This window comes from Emydura macquarii, unplaced genomic scaffold (assembly GCF_026122565.2).
Source record: "Emydura macquarii macquarii isolate MOO-44397 ecotype Brisbane River unplaced genomic scaffold, CSIRO-AGI_Emac_v2 contig_1119, whole genome shotgun sequence".
Lineage (NCBI taxonomy): Eukaryota > Metazoa > Chordata > Testudines > Chelidae > Emydura > Emydura macquarii.
This window is the reverse complement of record NW_027131256.1, coordinates 10,473,520-10,491,178: the sequence shown is the minus strand read 5'-3', so window position 1 is coordinate 10,491,178 and position 17,659 is coordinate 10,473,520. Positions and strand designations below refer to the sequence as shown.

General features: G+C 40.3%; 1 protein-coding gene across 2 annotated transcripts in view; it reads right to left on the bottom strand.

Annotated features, from left to right (window-relative positions):
* Window positions 1-17,659, bottom strand: part of TBC1D23 (TBC1 domain family member 23) — a 57,193-nt gene that overhangs the window by 38,971 nt on the left and 563 nt on the right. For both annotated transcript variants that reach the window (XM_067546146.1, XM_067546147.1), the window contains exons 2-3: window positions 3,121-3,232; window positions 2,754-2,859 (exon numbers count right to left, since the gene is read on the bottom strand). In XM_067546146.1, coding sequence (XP_067402247.1) covers window positions 2,754-2,859; window positions 3,121-3,232 — 218 coding nt within the window. The remainder of the gene's footprint in view (window positions 1-2,753; window positions 2,860-3,120; window positions 3,233-17,659) is intronic.

The following is a 17,659-nucleotide window of genomic DNA, read 5'->3' as shown; positions in this document are numbered from 1 at the left end:
TTTAATTTTAAAAACGTATTTAATTAAGTGATACTTTTTCAAAAGTGAAACAGGGAAAAGGAATTCACATAGGGAATAGCTTTATCTTCTCAATTGCTACTATACAAATGCAAAAAGAGTTTAAAACAACTGTTGGATTATTGGTGCATAACACTAAGGGTTTCTGGAATCTGGAAGCCCTTCAAAGACAATTTCTAGAGCTGAGGCAAGTGCAACTGCAGTAGTTTGTTTAGGGGGTGTTTTTGTTTTTTATTTTTTAAAGTGATGGACAGGGGAAAGGGGAAATGAATGGAAGAGAAACAACCAAATAATGGCTGCCAGTTTTCAAAGCAGTTCTGCATGCCATTCTGAATTCTGCAAAGAAATGTAGGGCTCCTGGCTATGCCACATCTAGTAGCAAATACACGAGGACATGCAATGATATCCAGTTGTTGGCTGGAGTTTAGGATATATGCAATTTATTAAAAATGTGCTCATCCATAGCTCTGCTTGCATGCACAAAATTAATACAAACTCAAATTATAAAACTGCACAACATAAACTATACACCACCCCCAAACCACACAATACATTGGCATTTCCTTCATCTAATCCATAGTTTTTCAACCTGTGGTATGCGTACCCCTAGGGGTACGCGAGACACAGGCAGGGGGTACCCGGGGGAAATCTGTGTGAAGGGGAGGTGGACGGCAACTTCTGGGGAAGCTGGGTGGCAGCAGCCTGCTTCCCACCGGTCCCAGATGGGAGAGGGGCGCCACAGTCCCGGGAAGCCAGGCTGCAGCCACCTGCTTCCCGCCCTGTCACAGCTCCCAGCTGGGAGGCAGGCGGCAGCTGCCAGCCTCTGGGGGAGGCGGGCAACAGCCCCCCCCCCACTTCCCGCCAGGTCCCAGCTCCCAGGTGGGAGCCCAGTGGCAGCCTCCTGAGTCTCATGAGCTAGGTGACAGCCACCCGCGCCCCAGCTCCGAGCCAAGGGACAGCCTCCAGCACCCTGGCTTCAAGACGGGCAGCAGCCCCCTGCTCACATCCCTGGGTCCCAGCTGGCATGGAAGCCTCCTCTGCCCCAGCTTGGATTGGATGGCAGTCGCTCACCTCCCGGGCTGGCAGCCAGGCGGCAGCCGCCTGCAACTTGCCCAGGTGGCAGTCCCCCTCCCTGGCTCAAAGCTCAGTGCCCAGAAAACTTGTCCATTTCACTGCTTTAGCTGAGCAGTGAAATTGATAACTATTACAGCCCCAGATTTCACCAGTTACCCTCTTTTCCTGTCTCTCTCTCTCTCTCTCACTCTCCTTCCCTGTCTCTCTCTCACCCCTTCCTCCTCTCAAATCTATGGCAAAAAATTTGGCAAGGTGCTTTATATTCCCCAGCTTTGGCCACTGCTAGCCCAGGTTGAGTTGTATAGCCCTGGTGTAAAGGTGGTAACTCTGCTCACACTAGATTTGACATCTGTCATATCACGGCCTGATATACTCAGCCCTTCTTCCAACATATGGCTCACATTAGTCTGTAAATATAAAATCCTGTAGAATATTGAGTGTTGGGATACCTATTAAAATTTTCAGAAGTTAGGGGGCACTTGCTACTTAAAAGGTTGAGAAACACTGATCTAATCCACTCAGATCTCCCTCTTTGAGAACCTATGACAGCCTTTGCAGCATGGCTCGAAAGTAAAAACAAAACAATCAAAAACAAAAACTTCTGGAAACTGGAAGAATTAAAATGCAAGAGTAGGGATTGCCTAAATTATTAAAGGGAGGTCATCAACTTAAAAGTTTCAGATAATACACTTGCTATTTAATCTTCCTGATAAATGTAATTTTAAAATGGCATTTTCCTGGGTTTTTTTAATCATTTTTTTCTCTGTTGCTATGTGAAATACCTATACAAAAAGGGGAAACCAACTGGCACAAAGTGAAAAAAACTGAAAAAGTAAAGGAATTCCCTCTCTCAACTCTCAGTTTTAGTAAGCTTACTGCAGGTGGCAAAAAGTTATAGAAAACAAAGTAGTTTAAATTGACAATGTCCACTTAAATTTATTTCTCTCTCCTATATGAAGCCACTGGAAGTAACCCTGCTCTAAATTATAAAAAGAAGGAAAAATGAGTTCTTTGTTTTAGATTGGCTATATTTTTAAAATTAAATTAGGTGCAACTGTGTTGTAGAAATATTACACACTACTGTAGCTACTACCCCATCTGAATATCCAACGGTGCCAGGACAAGTAGTGGGATGGGCGATTGTTCCTCCCTCAAAAGCTTAGGAAGTGGTATTGATGATTAAGTGGGTGGCAATCTTAACCTGCGAGGCAGCACTGAATCAGTTTTTTTATCATGTTAGGAGGTGCTATGTCGCTCTTTGGCATGAGCTGGCAACTCATCCTAAAGTTCAAAACTTGAAGGGCACCATATAAAAAGTATCAAATGCAGAAAACAGTGGTAATTTACATTTTTCAACAATCTCAATCACAGCCCTTTCCCCACTGGATTGTGTTTAGTTTATGCAGCATACCACATAACAGATAATACCTCGCACTGCTTTCGTGCCTTCCATCCAGATATTTTAGTACATATAAAGTTCTGCTTGCACACTGAAGATATTCAATTATTCTTCTGTGATGAGCTTTTACCTTTCACCCTGTGCAAACCCCCTTCACAGTTTAAATACTGGTAAAGGTAATTATATTAAATAACATGACTCTAAGAGAACAGTCATTATAGAAAGCTTTTACACAGACAATCAGTGTAATTATCAAACTTACCAATTAGCTCTTGGCAATCCTTGTGAATTATGCTCTGTTCCGGTAGATCTAAACAACCATCCCAGGATGCCAGACTGTCACCTTTTCCTACAACATTCAGTGCAATCTGAAAACAAAAACAGTTCTTCAAAGCATTATTGGCTGCACCTATGCAGAGATCTAGTTCTTTAATTCAATGAACTCTACAGGTTTAAGCTCAAATAAGAGTAAACATTTCAAAATTGAATTAACACACATTTCAGAATCCTGCATGCCCCTCCCACAAAGATGTGGGAGGAAATCCTTTTATAATTATTAATTATACTGAATCTATCATCTTAAAATAAAACTATATCTGCAAGTATTATCCTCTTAAAGGCATACTTACCTTCCAGACTTTGGCCCTCAAATCAGCAGGCAGTGGTCTCCCTTGAATTATGTTTCTTACTGTTTCAAGGTCACAACCTCCTTCTTCCAGAGCTTCTTCGAGGTCTTTTTCCCTATAAAATTTTTTGGTAAAGCATTCAGAAATACTTTAAACAGAACAATGTTTTAAGTATTCAATTTAGTCCTATGTACACACAAGCTGTATCTACTCAAGATCCCTTCAAGCTGAAAGATGCCATCAAGCTAAAAAATATTTAAAAATAAATTTCCTGACCTGTTACTTGTGAAAAAACTTAGATTACTGAAACCAAATATTGACAAACCAAATTTATTTTTTGCAATTTGAGTGGTCTTTTTGACTTAATTCCACTCAGCTTAGATACTGAAAATGAACTATTTCGTTTTCTGGGTCTCATGAAGTGGCACAATGCTACAAAATTGGTCTAATATTGCAGAAGATTGTTTAAATCTAAGGAGCTCCACTATTTTCATTGACATGATAGAGATTCCAAGGAAGCATTTTTTCCACCCACACATTACACATTCAAATGCAAATTCAGGTCCTAAATTAGGAGGCACTGTCTCATTAAATAAATCAGATGACCTAGTTACTGGTTCCAGAGGTTTATCAATATTTAGCTCTTAACTCCGTATTTCCTTGAAACTGCAAAGACTTTTTTCAGATACACTCATGTCATGGGATGCTAGCCATTAACTAACCTAGTCTTCAGTTTTATCTGGCATAATTAATGTGGCAAATTTAAAAGAAAATGAAAAAAAAACCCACCAATCAATTGATTGAAGAGGTATCAAAAAGCTTTTAACACTAATATTGCAATCTAATAAATTAGTATATAATGAGATGTTCAAGATGTTCTAGTTGTAAGAATTTTTGTTTAAATGTCTCAATTTTTTTTTTTTTTTTTTTACATTGTGGATGAAACAGGTGATTATTCAGAAAGTGAAAACTATATATGTATTTTTAATAGATATTTATCTTCCTGCAGGCTACAGCTGAACATTTCATATACTTACAGACTGAATGCACCTGCTGAGCCACATTCTACAATTTCATCTGAGGTTACAGAGTGATGGCAAAACAGCAGGTGCAATGGGGTAGCAGAAATGACAGTTAAACACTGTCTCCAGAGTGAGTGGAGCAGGACACACTTGCCATATTTGGTGTACAGATTCTACCCCAAAATACTGAGACTTGTATCTTGTGAATTAATTTATGTACTTGTGCATGTGGGTGCTAAAGGGTTATCAGTTCAAGCCCATTGTCGGTAACTACTGATGCCACATCTTGCTCTATTAGTGAACTTCATTGTCCTTTTAAAAGGTATATTTCATACAAAGAGGTTACTCATCTAGGGCAGTAACTGACATTCTTCGAGATGTGTGTCCCCGTGGGTGCCCCACTTTAGGTGTCGTCGTGTCCCACGTCCTCGATCGGAGAACTTCAGAGCAGTACTTGTCTTGCAACGCCATTGGCGCGTCTTTTAGTGCACGCACGACCCAACTCCCTCAGTTCCTTCTCTACCGGAGAGTCCCCTACTAGAACTTCAAAGTAGAAAGGAGGAGGGTGGGTAGTGGAGCATCACAAAGAACATCAGTTACTGCACTAGGTGAGTAACCTTTTCTTCTTTTTCGAGTGATGTCCCTGTGGGTGCTCCACTTTAGGTGACTATAGAGCAGTGCCCTGAATTTGGTAGGGGGACTTCAGTGTTAATTGCTCTGCATGGATGAAAGTACAGATATGCATCATGAAGTGTCTCTAGCGGAGTCCTGATCAATTGCATAATTTTTGCCAAAGTATGTGCTGAAGCCCATGTCGCTGCCTTTCATTTATCCGTGATAACACAACATTGTTCAGGAATGCTATGGAAGTGGATATTGCTCTCATGGAATGAGCCTTGGTTCCTGCAGGAGCTTCAAAACCTTTTTGTTCATAACATATGCAGATACATGTTGATATGCATTTGGAAATCTTTGGCTAGATATGGCTCTGCTTCTAATGCGTTCCGCCATCGATACGAAAAGTTTGTCCGATTTTCTAAATGTTTTTGTTCTCTCTAGGTAAAAGGCTATGGCCCGTCTGACATCAAGAGTGTGGATAACTGCTTCCTGTGCATTGGTATGAGGTTTCAGATAGAAGATAGGTGAATGAATGGGCTGGTTAATGTGGAAGTCTGATACTACCTTTAGCAAAACTTTGGATGTGGCTTAAGGGTGATTTTATCCTTATGAAATACTGTGTAAGGAGGGTTGGCCATTAGTGCACTGATCTCTCCTACACCAGGCTGATGTAAGGGCCACTAGAGAAAGGCTACTTTCATCGACATGTGGAGGAATGAACATGTTGCTAAAGGCTCGAATGGTGCCCTGTTAATAGCTCTTAGTACTACATTTCGGTCCCATGATGGCGTGGGGGCATATATGAATGAGAATACCCTCTGTAAACCCGCTAAGAATCGTTTTACCATTGGGTGAGTGGATATGGTTGTATCATGTCGTCGTGAAAGAAAATGATCGCTGACAGGTGTATCTTTAAAGAGCTAATTGATTAACCCGACTTCTTTAGTCCCACTATATATTCAAGGATTATCGGGATAGAAGACGACGATGCCTCGATTTGTCTGTCTTTGCATCAGGATTCGAATCTGTGTCACTTCTGGTAAGTCTCTCTCATTGTTGGCTTTCCACTGTTTAATAAATATTTGTCTAACCTGCTCCAAGCATTCTAATTTGTCGGGGCAGAACTACTTATCATACCAAGCTGCAAGATGAAGTTTCTGTATCTCTGGGTGGCAAATCTGACCGGCATTCTGATAAAGAAGATCGTGTCTCATAGGAAGTGTTATAGGTTTGTGTTCAGAAAATCTGAGAATCATGTTTGTCTTGGCCAAGCTAGTGTTATTATTATCACAATGGCTTTGTCGGCCCTGATTTTGTATATGGTCTTGAGTATCATTGGTATGGGATGGAACGCATATGGCAGCCCCTTGCTCCAGCTGAGTAGGAAGGCATCGCCCATTGATCCTGGTCCTAGCCCCACCCTCAAGCAAAAAAGATGGCACTTGCTGTTCTGTTCCGTGGCAAAGAGATCGATCACTGGATGTCCCCACTGGTGAAAAAGGTCTTTCAGGACTTTGTTGTTCAATTCCCACTTGTGGTTCTGTGCGAAATGCCTGCTTAGGTTATCTGCAAGGGTATTCTGTTTCCCGCGTATGCCGGGTATGCCGCTGATAGGTTGATGACGTGCTTTATACACCAGTTCCAGAGTTTCATCAATTCACTGCATAGGGACTGGGATCTTGCTCCTCCCTGGCGGTTTACATAAAACATGCATGCTATATTGTCTGTCATTATCTTTATTGATTTGTCTCTTATGGATGGTAGAAAATTCCGACAGGCACTGCATACGGCTTGAAGCTCTAGTATGTTTATGTGTAGATGGGTTTCGGTTTCTGACCGTCTGCCCTGTTTTGTGTGACCTTGCATGTGTGCTCCCCATCCAAGGAGTGAAGCATCTGTGGTGATCATAACTGAAGACAGAGTGTGGGAAAATTGGATTCCTATCATCATATTGTTTTCTTGGGTCCACCATAGAAGGGAGTCTCTTACTTTGCTTGGTACTTTGCTTGATCAGACTGTGTCTGTTTGGTGTGCAAACAGAAGTGAGCCATCCTTGGAGCCATCACATATGTAGTCAAGTGTACTTTAACACGAATGGTGTAGCCGCGATGTGTCCCAGGAGCTATAGCGCAATGTGTGCTGTTACTGTTGGACTGTTCCTTATAATTGATATCAGATCCATAATAGCCTTGCATCTTGGCATTGGTACTGATGCTCTCGCTAGTGTCGAGTTTAAGTCTGCTTCTATGAATTCCAACCGTTTTGTTGGGTTCAAAGTGGACTTTTTGGTGTTCATCCTTAGTCCTAGCCTCTGAAATAGAATTATGGTTTGAGCAGTAGCTTGTCTGGCTATGTTTTGAGTGGGTGCCTTTATTAGGCAATCGTCTAAGTATGGGAAGATAGTAATTCCCGGTCTCCTTAGATGTGCCACCACCATGGCGAGCACTTTGAAGAAAACCCTCGGTGCCGTCAAAGGCCAAATGGTAGAACTTTGTATTGGTAGTGATTGCCAGAGACCATAAATCTTAGGAAACGTCTGTCTGCAGGATGGATAGTAATATGGAAATATGCATCTTGAAAGTCAAGAGCTGAGAACCAGTCCCCTCTCTGCAGGGCTAGTAGTATGGTTGTAAGCGTGACCATTTTGAATTTCTGTCGCCTCACGAATTTTGTTTAGTGCCCTGAGGTCTAATATAGGTCTCCATCCTCTGCTCTTTTTCTGCACCACAAAGTAGTGGGAATAAAATCCCTTCCCTCTGTGATGAGATGGTATGTGCTCTATTGCTCCTAGTTGTAGGAGGTGATCTATTTTCTGGAGCAGTATTTGCATGTGAGATGGGTCCCTGAAAAGGGACGGGGTGAGGTTATGGATGGGGGGATGGACATAAATGGGATAGTATGTCCTGAGTTGATGATTTCTAAAACCCATTTGTCCATTGTTATTGCAGACCAATTGAGGTGGAACTGTCGGAGGCAAAATTTGAAATTTTTCCTTGGTGAGGCTAGCACTGTTTGTTGATTGGGTTCTCAGGCTCTTGACCAACTTCTCAAAACTGTTGTTTAGATGGTGTTATTTGGAAAGTGAAGGATGACTGTTGTTGTGGTCTACACCTCTGTGTGATCTCTGTTTTCCTCTGTGATTTAAATGCCTGTATTGTGATTGGAGGGACTATCTGCGTGCATACGGTTGAAACCTGTGTGTTTCTTTTTTGTTACAGGTGCGTATATATGCCTAGAGTCCTAAGATTTGCCCTAGAATCTTTCATTGAGTGAAGGACTTCATCTGTCTTCTCTGCAAAAAGCTGGGATTTACCAAAAGGAAGGTATTCTATCTTCATCTGTAATTCCCTAGGAAGACCAGCGGAGTGGAGCACAGAAGCACGATGCATAACGATGGCTGTGGCTGTTGTCTTGGCCACAGTATCGGCGACATCTAAAGAAGCCTGCAGGGATGTCCTGGCTATGAGTTGTCCCTCATTAATCAAAGCCTTGTATTGATCCCTCTTACTTTCGGGTATATCATTAATAAATTGTGACAATTTTTCATAGATGATGTGGTCATAATTTGAAAGTAGTGCTGAATAGTTAGAAACTCTCTTTAGTAAAGTGGAAGAGAAGTAGACCTTTCTGCCCAGTAGAATAAACCTCTTCCAGTCCTTGACTTGTGGTGTGGCTTTATAGTTTGTCTGTCTGCCCCTTTGATTTGCAGCATCAACGACTAGCAAGTTTAGAGGTGGATAAGAATTCCATCTCCTTGGCTGGAATATAGTACTTCCTGTCTTTCCTCTTGTTGGTAGGAGGAATGGTTGCTGATGTCTGCCATATATTACTGGCAGGTTCCATCAAAGCCTCATCTATTGGGAGAGCAATTTTTGAAGATGTTGCTATCTGTAATATTTTCAGCAACTTGCGGTATGACTCTGTGACCTCTTCTAAAGGGATCTCTAGATCTTGTGCTACCCTCTTGAATAAGTTGTTAAACTGTTTGGGATCATCTATTGCGGTAGGTGCAGGAGGAATTACGGCCTCATCTGGTGAGGAAGATGATTCATTTGTGGGAGGAGATGTATCTTGCTCCACGGTGAAGTCCTCAACCTGAGTTTCCTTCCTCATTTCAACCAGTGTAGTCGAAGGCAAGGGTCTCACCAATTTCACCCTACTCATATAGGAGCTGGAAGGTCTATCATATGCCCTGGAGTAAGAGGACCAAGTATTCCAGTTCTGCCACTACATATGGTATGGCATGGGGGGAGTAAGCCATGGTGGACTATAGTAAGGATACGGTTTGTGTCCTCTATGAGGGCTATATTCAAATGGCTCAAGCGAAGGTCTGGCGGGGGAGGAGTGCTCAGATGAAAATTTAGCTTCCTCTGCATCACTACCTGCAGCACTGAGAGAGAGTATTGGTGAAAATGCTTCATCATGTGCAAAGTGTACAGGAGACAGCATTCCCTTCTGATAAATTCTGTGTATGATGTTGCTTGTACTTCCTTTTCCCCCCGAAAGTGACGTGCTGGTAAAAGTTAACTGCTGTTTCACTCTGTCTTGGACCATGCACGGTTGAGAAGGAACTCAGGAGGTCAGGTCGTGCACGTGCTAAAAATTGTGCCAACAGCGCCATAAGACAAGAGCTGTGCATGCGGGACCCGGATGAATACTGCTGTGAAGATCTCCGATCAAGGACATGGGACGCGACAACACCTAAAGTGGAGCACCCACAGGGACATCTCTCGAAGAAGGAAGAATTGTGATACTGGTTGACATTCAATTCTAAAGCACAGTGGTTCTCAACCTTTCCAGACTACTGTATCCCTTTCAGAAGTCTGATTTGTCTTGCATACCCCAAGTTTCACCTCACTTAAAAACTAGCAGCTTACAAAAACAGACAAAGACACAGAAGTGTCAAAGCACACAACTACTGAAAACATGGTTACTTTCTCATTTTTACCATATAGTTATAAAATAATTCATGACCCCCCAGGTTGAGAAACACGGATATAATATTATAGAACAATATAAACAAATCATTGTATGAAATTTTAGTTTGTACTGACTTTGCTAGTGCTTTTCATGTAGCCTGTTGTAAAAGTAGGTAAATATCTAGATAAGATGATATATCCCCTGAAACAGAGGTTTTCAGCAATATGTGTACACCTGGGGGTACACAGAGGTCTTCCAGGGAAGTACACCAACTCATCTAGGTATTTGCCTAGTTTTACAACAGGCTACACAAGAAGCACTAATGAAGTCAGTACAAAATACAAGTTTATACAGACAATGACTTGTTTATACTGCTCTATATACTATCCACTGAAATGTAAGTACAATATTTATATTCCAATTGATTTATTTTATAATTATATGGTAGAAATGAAAAAGTAAGCAATTCTTCAGTAATAGTGTGCTGTGACACTTTTGTATTTTTATGTACTTGTAAGCTAGTAGTTTTTAAGTGAGGTGAAACTTGTGGTACGCAATACAAATCAGACTTCTGAAAGGGGTACAGTAGTCTAGAAAGGTTGAGAGCCACTGTCCTGGAAGACTTCTGCGTACCGGCAGAGTTACACATACCCCTGGTTGAGAACCACTGCTACACATCAGACCTAATAAAATGGCTCACATTTAGGCACTTTCCATATGGTATGGATCTGCCTATGGTCTTTAGTAGCTACAGTGCATGTTCATGGGAAAAGGAAAAAAGTCAGATGCTGAATTTAGTATGCTAATTTTAATATTTATACACTCCCCGTGGAATTCCTTGATCAAGGCATACCAACTCTAGTCTTTTAAAAGCCACATACACAAAAAATTATAATTTTTCTAAAGATTAGCCTTTTTGAGATATAGAGATGGAGGACTCAAACTTTTATGCAAATGCTTAACTTTAAGCATCTATGTAGTCTCATTGAAGACTACTCAGGATGTTAAAGTTAAGCACCTGCATAAGTTTTCTCTCTTTTTCCAATAGGCTTAGAAGCGAAAGTATGCTTTAAATCAGATTGCATATGTAGATTATATTGTGTGAAAGCCCATGGTCACACTCAGTTTGGATGAAAATGTAGCAAGACTTCATATGAATAGGTTCACTTTTCTAGGTCTTTTAAATTCTTTTTAAAAATTAATCTATTATTTGTACTACGGAAGTGTTACCAGGAAGTCCTGATCTTGGTTGGACCTCATTGTGCTAGGCACTGTACAGGTACAAAGAGTTTACAATCTAAGGTTTTGGTCAGGGAAGATACCTGCCCTTACATCTTACTCTGTAATGAAAAGGTATTAGTGGTTTAGTAAGCAAATGCCCAGAACCCTTGAAATAGATTACAGGTACACATCAGTTGGAAAGGAACCTACCGCCACCTTCCCAAAACTATCATGCATGTTTATTTTAGTGCGGTTGCTGATTTTAGATGAGAGACAGCAAGTTTGTCCTCATATCCATGCAATAAACATGTCCGTCTTAGAGGTCTGGTTATGTCAAGAAGGAGAAGGTTGGGAATATGGTTCTAAATTGCAGTAGCTGCAAAGCTTAATGTTTTATATATTGTAGTACAATGCTTCCTGCATACGCATTCTTCCTTAGAAGAAGATGAAGCACCTGAAGGACATGCACACAAAGCAGAAGCAGCACCATGTGGGGCAATGCACTTTGAAATGTCCAACTGCACATAGAAGTGAGATGAAGACGACGCTAATTCTGTTAAGCAGGACCTCCGAACTGTGCCTAACTGTAGGAAAAACTCTGAACACAGTATCAAACTGGCTACAGAGAGGCAACCAAGTGCCATATTAGGCCTATGGCATGGATAAACTATGGTTAGTTGCTACAGTTACTATCCAAGTATTAACTGTGTGTGTTGAAACAATCGATGGCTACCACCACCTACATAACTAACTTGTTAAAAGTTGCAGTGTAGCTAGGGCCTTAGGCTGTAAATATAAAGCTGGTTTCCACACCTACTGGAGAGAATGTAATTAAAAAAACAAACCTCCCATACATACGGAACAACTATTCTGGAAAGAATTATGCAGACAAATTACAAACACAACTGGAAGAGAATTTCGAATGGATCCACTAGTTCTAATTCTGCAGCAACCAACAGCTGTACTTACAGACTGAAGAGCTATGTAAATAAAAACAACCACACAGAGGGAAAAAACCTGACAGTATAATACCAGTTTGAAGACACATTCAATCATTCTCCAGAAATGTTATCATCAGTACTTTGTGCCCTGTGACCCCTGTGCGGGGGTGACACTAGTCTACTGCCTGACCTTGAAGAGCACTGAACTGATAGTAAGGTCTCTCACCACAGATTCAATGTTACTATGAAAGTGGTATTACAGCAAGAAACTGCAAATGAGCAGGGCCGTTGTCCTTCATGACTGGTGAAAGACTGCAGAAAAATCTATTACTGATTACATTTATTATACTTTCTTTGGGACGAATGCAGCATCTCATCTCTTGAATAAGATGAGCTGCTAAGAGCCCTTAATAGCTTTGGTTCACGCTCTGTGCTGGCTTCTCTGCTTATATCTGGGTACCATTCAAAGTTTTGGTTACGATCTATGAAGTCCTGAGTGGTTCCCAGGTCATTTATCTGAGAGACCAATTCTCTCCCATAAAACATAAGGGTTTTGATCCACAGAATTGTTTTTACTGTGATGCATGGAGTTAGCCTCTCTACAGCTAGCAACAAGGCTGTCTCGGCGGAGGGCTTATCTCAGAAATACACTCCCCCAGCAGTCTATTAGAACCCAAGTTTGGAAAACTTCAAGATACACGGCAAGACTTGTTTGACCAAAGCTTTTAATAGTTGGGGAGGCGATTAGGATGAAGGGAAGTGGGTCCCCTGTTGGGGCTTTTATATTTAAAAGACTTGTACTTTTTATGTAATGTCTATTTTATGTATGTAAGGCCAATAAATATTACTAAATGAATAATTACACAAGCATAATTTTCCTACCCATCTGCACTACTTTGACGGATTTGGGAAGCACAATTATGGAATGCTGCCTTTCACAAGATACATAAGCCATTACTTTGCAGTACAATTCCTTTTCCTGCATTTTTCCAATTAGAAAAAACAAAAGGAAGCTGAGGTTTTACCCTTAACTTCTTAACCACCAGAAACTAGTCTTAAATTACTAGTCTGAAACATACTGAAAATTTCTAGTGCAATTTGAAAACAGCTTCAACAGTGAACCCACTCTCCTCACAATGCACACGTCTTCTGTATATATTGCTTTTTCTTGGCCTTTTAGACAAGATCAAACATAACATCAATTTAATATATAACCAAATACACCTGGGACTATATCTTGCCCTTGCAATAGGATAAATTCACGATCTAGTATACATTTTCCATCTCTAACTACTATGATCCCAAATCCTATTAGTAATTTATGTGAACTCCCATAAAGACTAAGTGTGTGGAGTTCTTGGAAAGCTTTTATTTATTAGGAAGATAGTCAGCAAATTAGAACACAATTAAAATGTAAATGCCAAATCAAGAAATTCCATTCTTAACCCTTCAATTTCAAAAAGATGCATGTGGTTAATTAAACTGAGCACTTTCAAATAATGTTAATAGGACCTGCATGGTAAAACCAGTCCTAATATTTCTGTCGGCTCCTTCAACACCTGTGTGGAAGCTCCATAACCTTGGTATGCACATGACAAGGCTGCCAAATAAGACGAGACGCTGTTGCGAGGTAAACAAGCAGGGAAGAGAGACAGCAGGAAAATATTTCTGGAACCAGATCAGACAGACAGACAGAGGAGGGGCTGGACAGAGAGGAAGCAGCAATACTGCAGATGAATTATTACTTTCACCTATTTGGTAGCACAGACATAGACCCTTCATGCAGCTGCATGGCTAGCATAGGTCAAAGGATACAAAATTTGTATCCGCATCCGGTCCACGGAAATCCACATCTGTGGATTGCGTATATCCACGCATATAAAGCGGATAGCTGCAGATTTGCAGGGCTCTATTGGTAAACCACCAAATTCATTCACTAATCTGTAAGAACCTTAAAAACAATTACCTCCACCGAAGCTGCTACATTGCTTACCCATATGTTGTTCATAGATCTGATTGTGCTATTATACTTGAAAAGATGCTCTGATTATTTATATCTACCCTCTTACATGACAGAATAGTATAGCCAGTCATCATATGCTTTAATAGATTGCACCCATCTTCATGCATCCTGGGATTATCAGGAACATGTGCGGACAAAGGAGAAAGCAGGAGAATATATGCATTGCTGCTGTCACAGGAGATATGGGGAATTTGTGCAGAGACCCATGCTAGCACAGAACTATTAGGAAAATAGTACTCTCACTCAGAACAGAAAACATACAGTTCAGCTTTACTTTCAAATAAAAGCAATTCACTTGTGGAGTCCTATGAAGTCATGTGCAGAACCAGATAAAATGAGCCAGAGAAACACTGGGAGGTTATTATGAGTAATTATTATTACAGTCTCATCACATTACTTTGATTAAGGAGGAAATGTTAAACTGGCAATGCAAACTCATGAAATGTTTCTCATGGAAACCCCAAAAAAGTACACACTTAAGGTCACGCTTTGCAATTATAGAAATATTTTATAACACACTGATCATACACTAACATACAGTAAAAAATAACCTGCTGGCTGAGTGACCAACAGTAGAACAAATTGCCTGAGGCCATAGGCGCTACACTATCATAGTAAACTTTGAGGTTTCTCTGATTTAGGAAGTAGTGTCATGAGACCCTGTTTCAATCACAAGCTAGTCAGGTTTTGAGTATCAAAAACCATTTACCTTGCAAGTCATTTTTAAAGAAAAGCTTTCCACTATAAAATTTTCAATCTACATATATTTTTTCTACCCTCCAGTAATATCTTTTCCCCCTCTAAATGTTCTGTAATCTCAGTTACCCTTTGGGTCCTAATTTGTCGTTAACGATCCTCTCACTGGAATAGAAAAGCTCCAGAAACAGCTATTTTGAACTGATGTAAATAAAAAAGGTTTTTAACATTTAAAAGCTTGTCCTTCACTTTCACTTTAAGATATTATTTGTACATGAAACATAACGGGACACACCTGGTACCCCTGGGAATTTAGGAAAATAATTTTATTTTCTTTACATTTTTACCCCCTCCTTCCTCTATTCTAATTGATAAAATCTACAGGGTGACGCAGAAGTGTCTAGATTAAAAAAAGTGGTTCAATGAAACATGTCCCAAATGCTCCACGATTTTTGAGTTTGTGTCATGTCACTATATGTTTAAATGTAATCCTGATGTAAGGGAAATTGATGTTGCAAATTTTATAATTTAAATGACAATTTCAGTGAGAAAAAGTCTGTTCTTCAAGAAATAAAGGAAAAACTGTGAATTCCAACAGGTTTTTACAATTAGCCACTAAAAATAAAATAAACTCACTACTGCACCACAGAAGACTGCAGGCTTCTTGAAGAATTTCTTTGGTAAATAAGTTTAACGTATTTTTTCTACTATGTTCTCCTCCGACAAAAATGTAATTTTCATTGTGCTTGGATCTAAGTGAATTGGTTTCGCTAAGTTTCTCTGCATTTGTGGAAATCAAGTATTCTGTTCTTAAACTTTTCTGGAACCAGTCAGACAAACTGATTTACCTCCCTTTCCTACTCACTCAGTGACTCTACACAACACGTTGATATTTTTTAAGCATACTGACTGGTGACAGGTGATTTTTTTGAGTTTCTATAAAAAAAGCATATTAAGCATTCAATCTGGGATTTTCTAGATCTACAACTTTTCACAGGCTTTTAATTGACTTGGTCATTTGTCAAAGGGACATGCATCACCACTGATCTACACTGACCAACCTGCAAGTTTTGGGAAAGCATAAGCGTAGTTAGTATGTGTCATTAAATTTTTCTAGATCCTACAAATTCAGAGTATTATCACAAGCTCTGATCCTGCAATCAGATCTGTATAGATGAATCCTTACATCAACATGGAGTCTCTGACTCTAATGGGATTCCACCCATGGGAATCTGAATGTAGGATCACAGCCTGGATGACAGTTTGCATGAAGGGGAAAACAAAACAATCTCTATGCCTTGATACAAATGTTTCAATCAGCAATGCCCATGTATAGTGTTATGTTCTCAAATCTTACATTAACATGGAATTTTACATGAAAAATCACAAATCTCTTTACATAGTATTCAGAGACATCATTTCATTCACCCTTTAAATTACAACCACCTCTTGAGTAAAGCCATTTATTAAAAGCACATTGAAACATGCTCTACAAAACAGTACAGATCAAGAAATGAAATAAAAAGCAGATGGAATTTAGTGGGGACAGGCAGTAGGGTAATTCCATAGATTGGAATTTGGCCAGACCACTAATTCTTCAAAATAAGCCCCATGAATTTGTAGTTAAACACTAAGGATCTTAGTTTTACATCTCATCCAAAAGATACACTGCTAGCAACATGTTGACACATGGCTTCGTAATGCAGTTTTTGATTCTGAAGAAAAATCTTATCTAGTGTATCATCCTCACAACTTCCTATGGCACCTAAGTTTTCACTGGAAACTCTCCTATCCAAATACTACCAGTTTATTATGTGTAGTTTATTATAATTACAACTCAACATTACTATTCAGCATGATATAAACATGGGCCACACATGGTAAAAATCTTTATAATATTTTTACAGTGAATCTGTATGGAACCAGTACTGCTCATGAAGAACTTATGCTTTTTTTTTTTTTTTAGTAAAAGTTTTAGCAATTTTTCTAGTTCTTGAAGGTTGCATGAACTTTCAGCAATTATTACTGGAACTGGTAGGACTGGAGTATTTTCTCAAAGATTCTTCAATATGATTAAGATCTCATCTGAAGGATTATGCTTCAATGTGTCAAGACCCAACAGTTTTACAAGGGGATGCTCTAATGCATAATCATATATCCATATGGGTAGATCTGTATTTAGAAACAACACTTAGCATTTATACAGTGCTTTACCTGTACAATGTGCTTCATAAAGCACACTGTACTTTCTATATTCACTTTTCTGTAACCAGAAGAATGCATCAGTCAGTTTACAATTGCAAGTAAACAATACTCAGTAACCAGAGGAATGATTTAACCCTTTGAGAGCCATACATGCAGGACTTGTATAGCCATAGTGCAGAGATACATTAGGGTAAGAGTGATCAATAGAAAGCATACCTAGTACTACCTCTACATACATATACAGTAAGACAAGTGGGCCAAAACAGGTGACTGAGAATTGGAAGATCACAAAATAGTGGGTCTGTGTGCAAGGGAACCAAAGGAAGTTTGTAGTTGTGTACGTGGAAGGGACAAAGAGCAAGGAGTCATTAGAGAACTGAGGAGAGAGGTCACATGCAGGAGACGGATACAAGGAGAGGAGTAAGAAGGAAGTGAACAGGCCTAGCATGGGAAGGAGAAGCAAGGAAGAGAGAGCTAGTGTTTCACATTGGTGTTCAGCGACTACAGAGTCAGATTTAGTCTCAAGTGACCATAAGAGGCCACGTATGCAGCCAACATGGAAGAGCTATGAGGCGCACACAGACTGGAATCCCATCACTGTGGCCACTGAAGACGATTGCCTCTGAAGGCATGTAGGTGCTCTCCCTCTCTCTCTGAACTGCTCTAGGGACACGGCGCTTTCTAGGGGTATAAGGCAAAGGACTGTTAGGAAAACACGACTTAAAAGATGTGACCTAGCCGGGAGGAGAAAGAAAACGCCTCTGGGAAGCAGTCAATCTAGTTCCCCGCAGCAGCTGGGAGCGCAGCAGGAGACTGAACTAAACCAAAGGAAGCACCGCGGAGGCAGAAGGCGGCTCTCTGCATGCAAAGCCAGCACCGCCACCGGGGCCGGCACC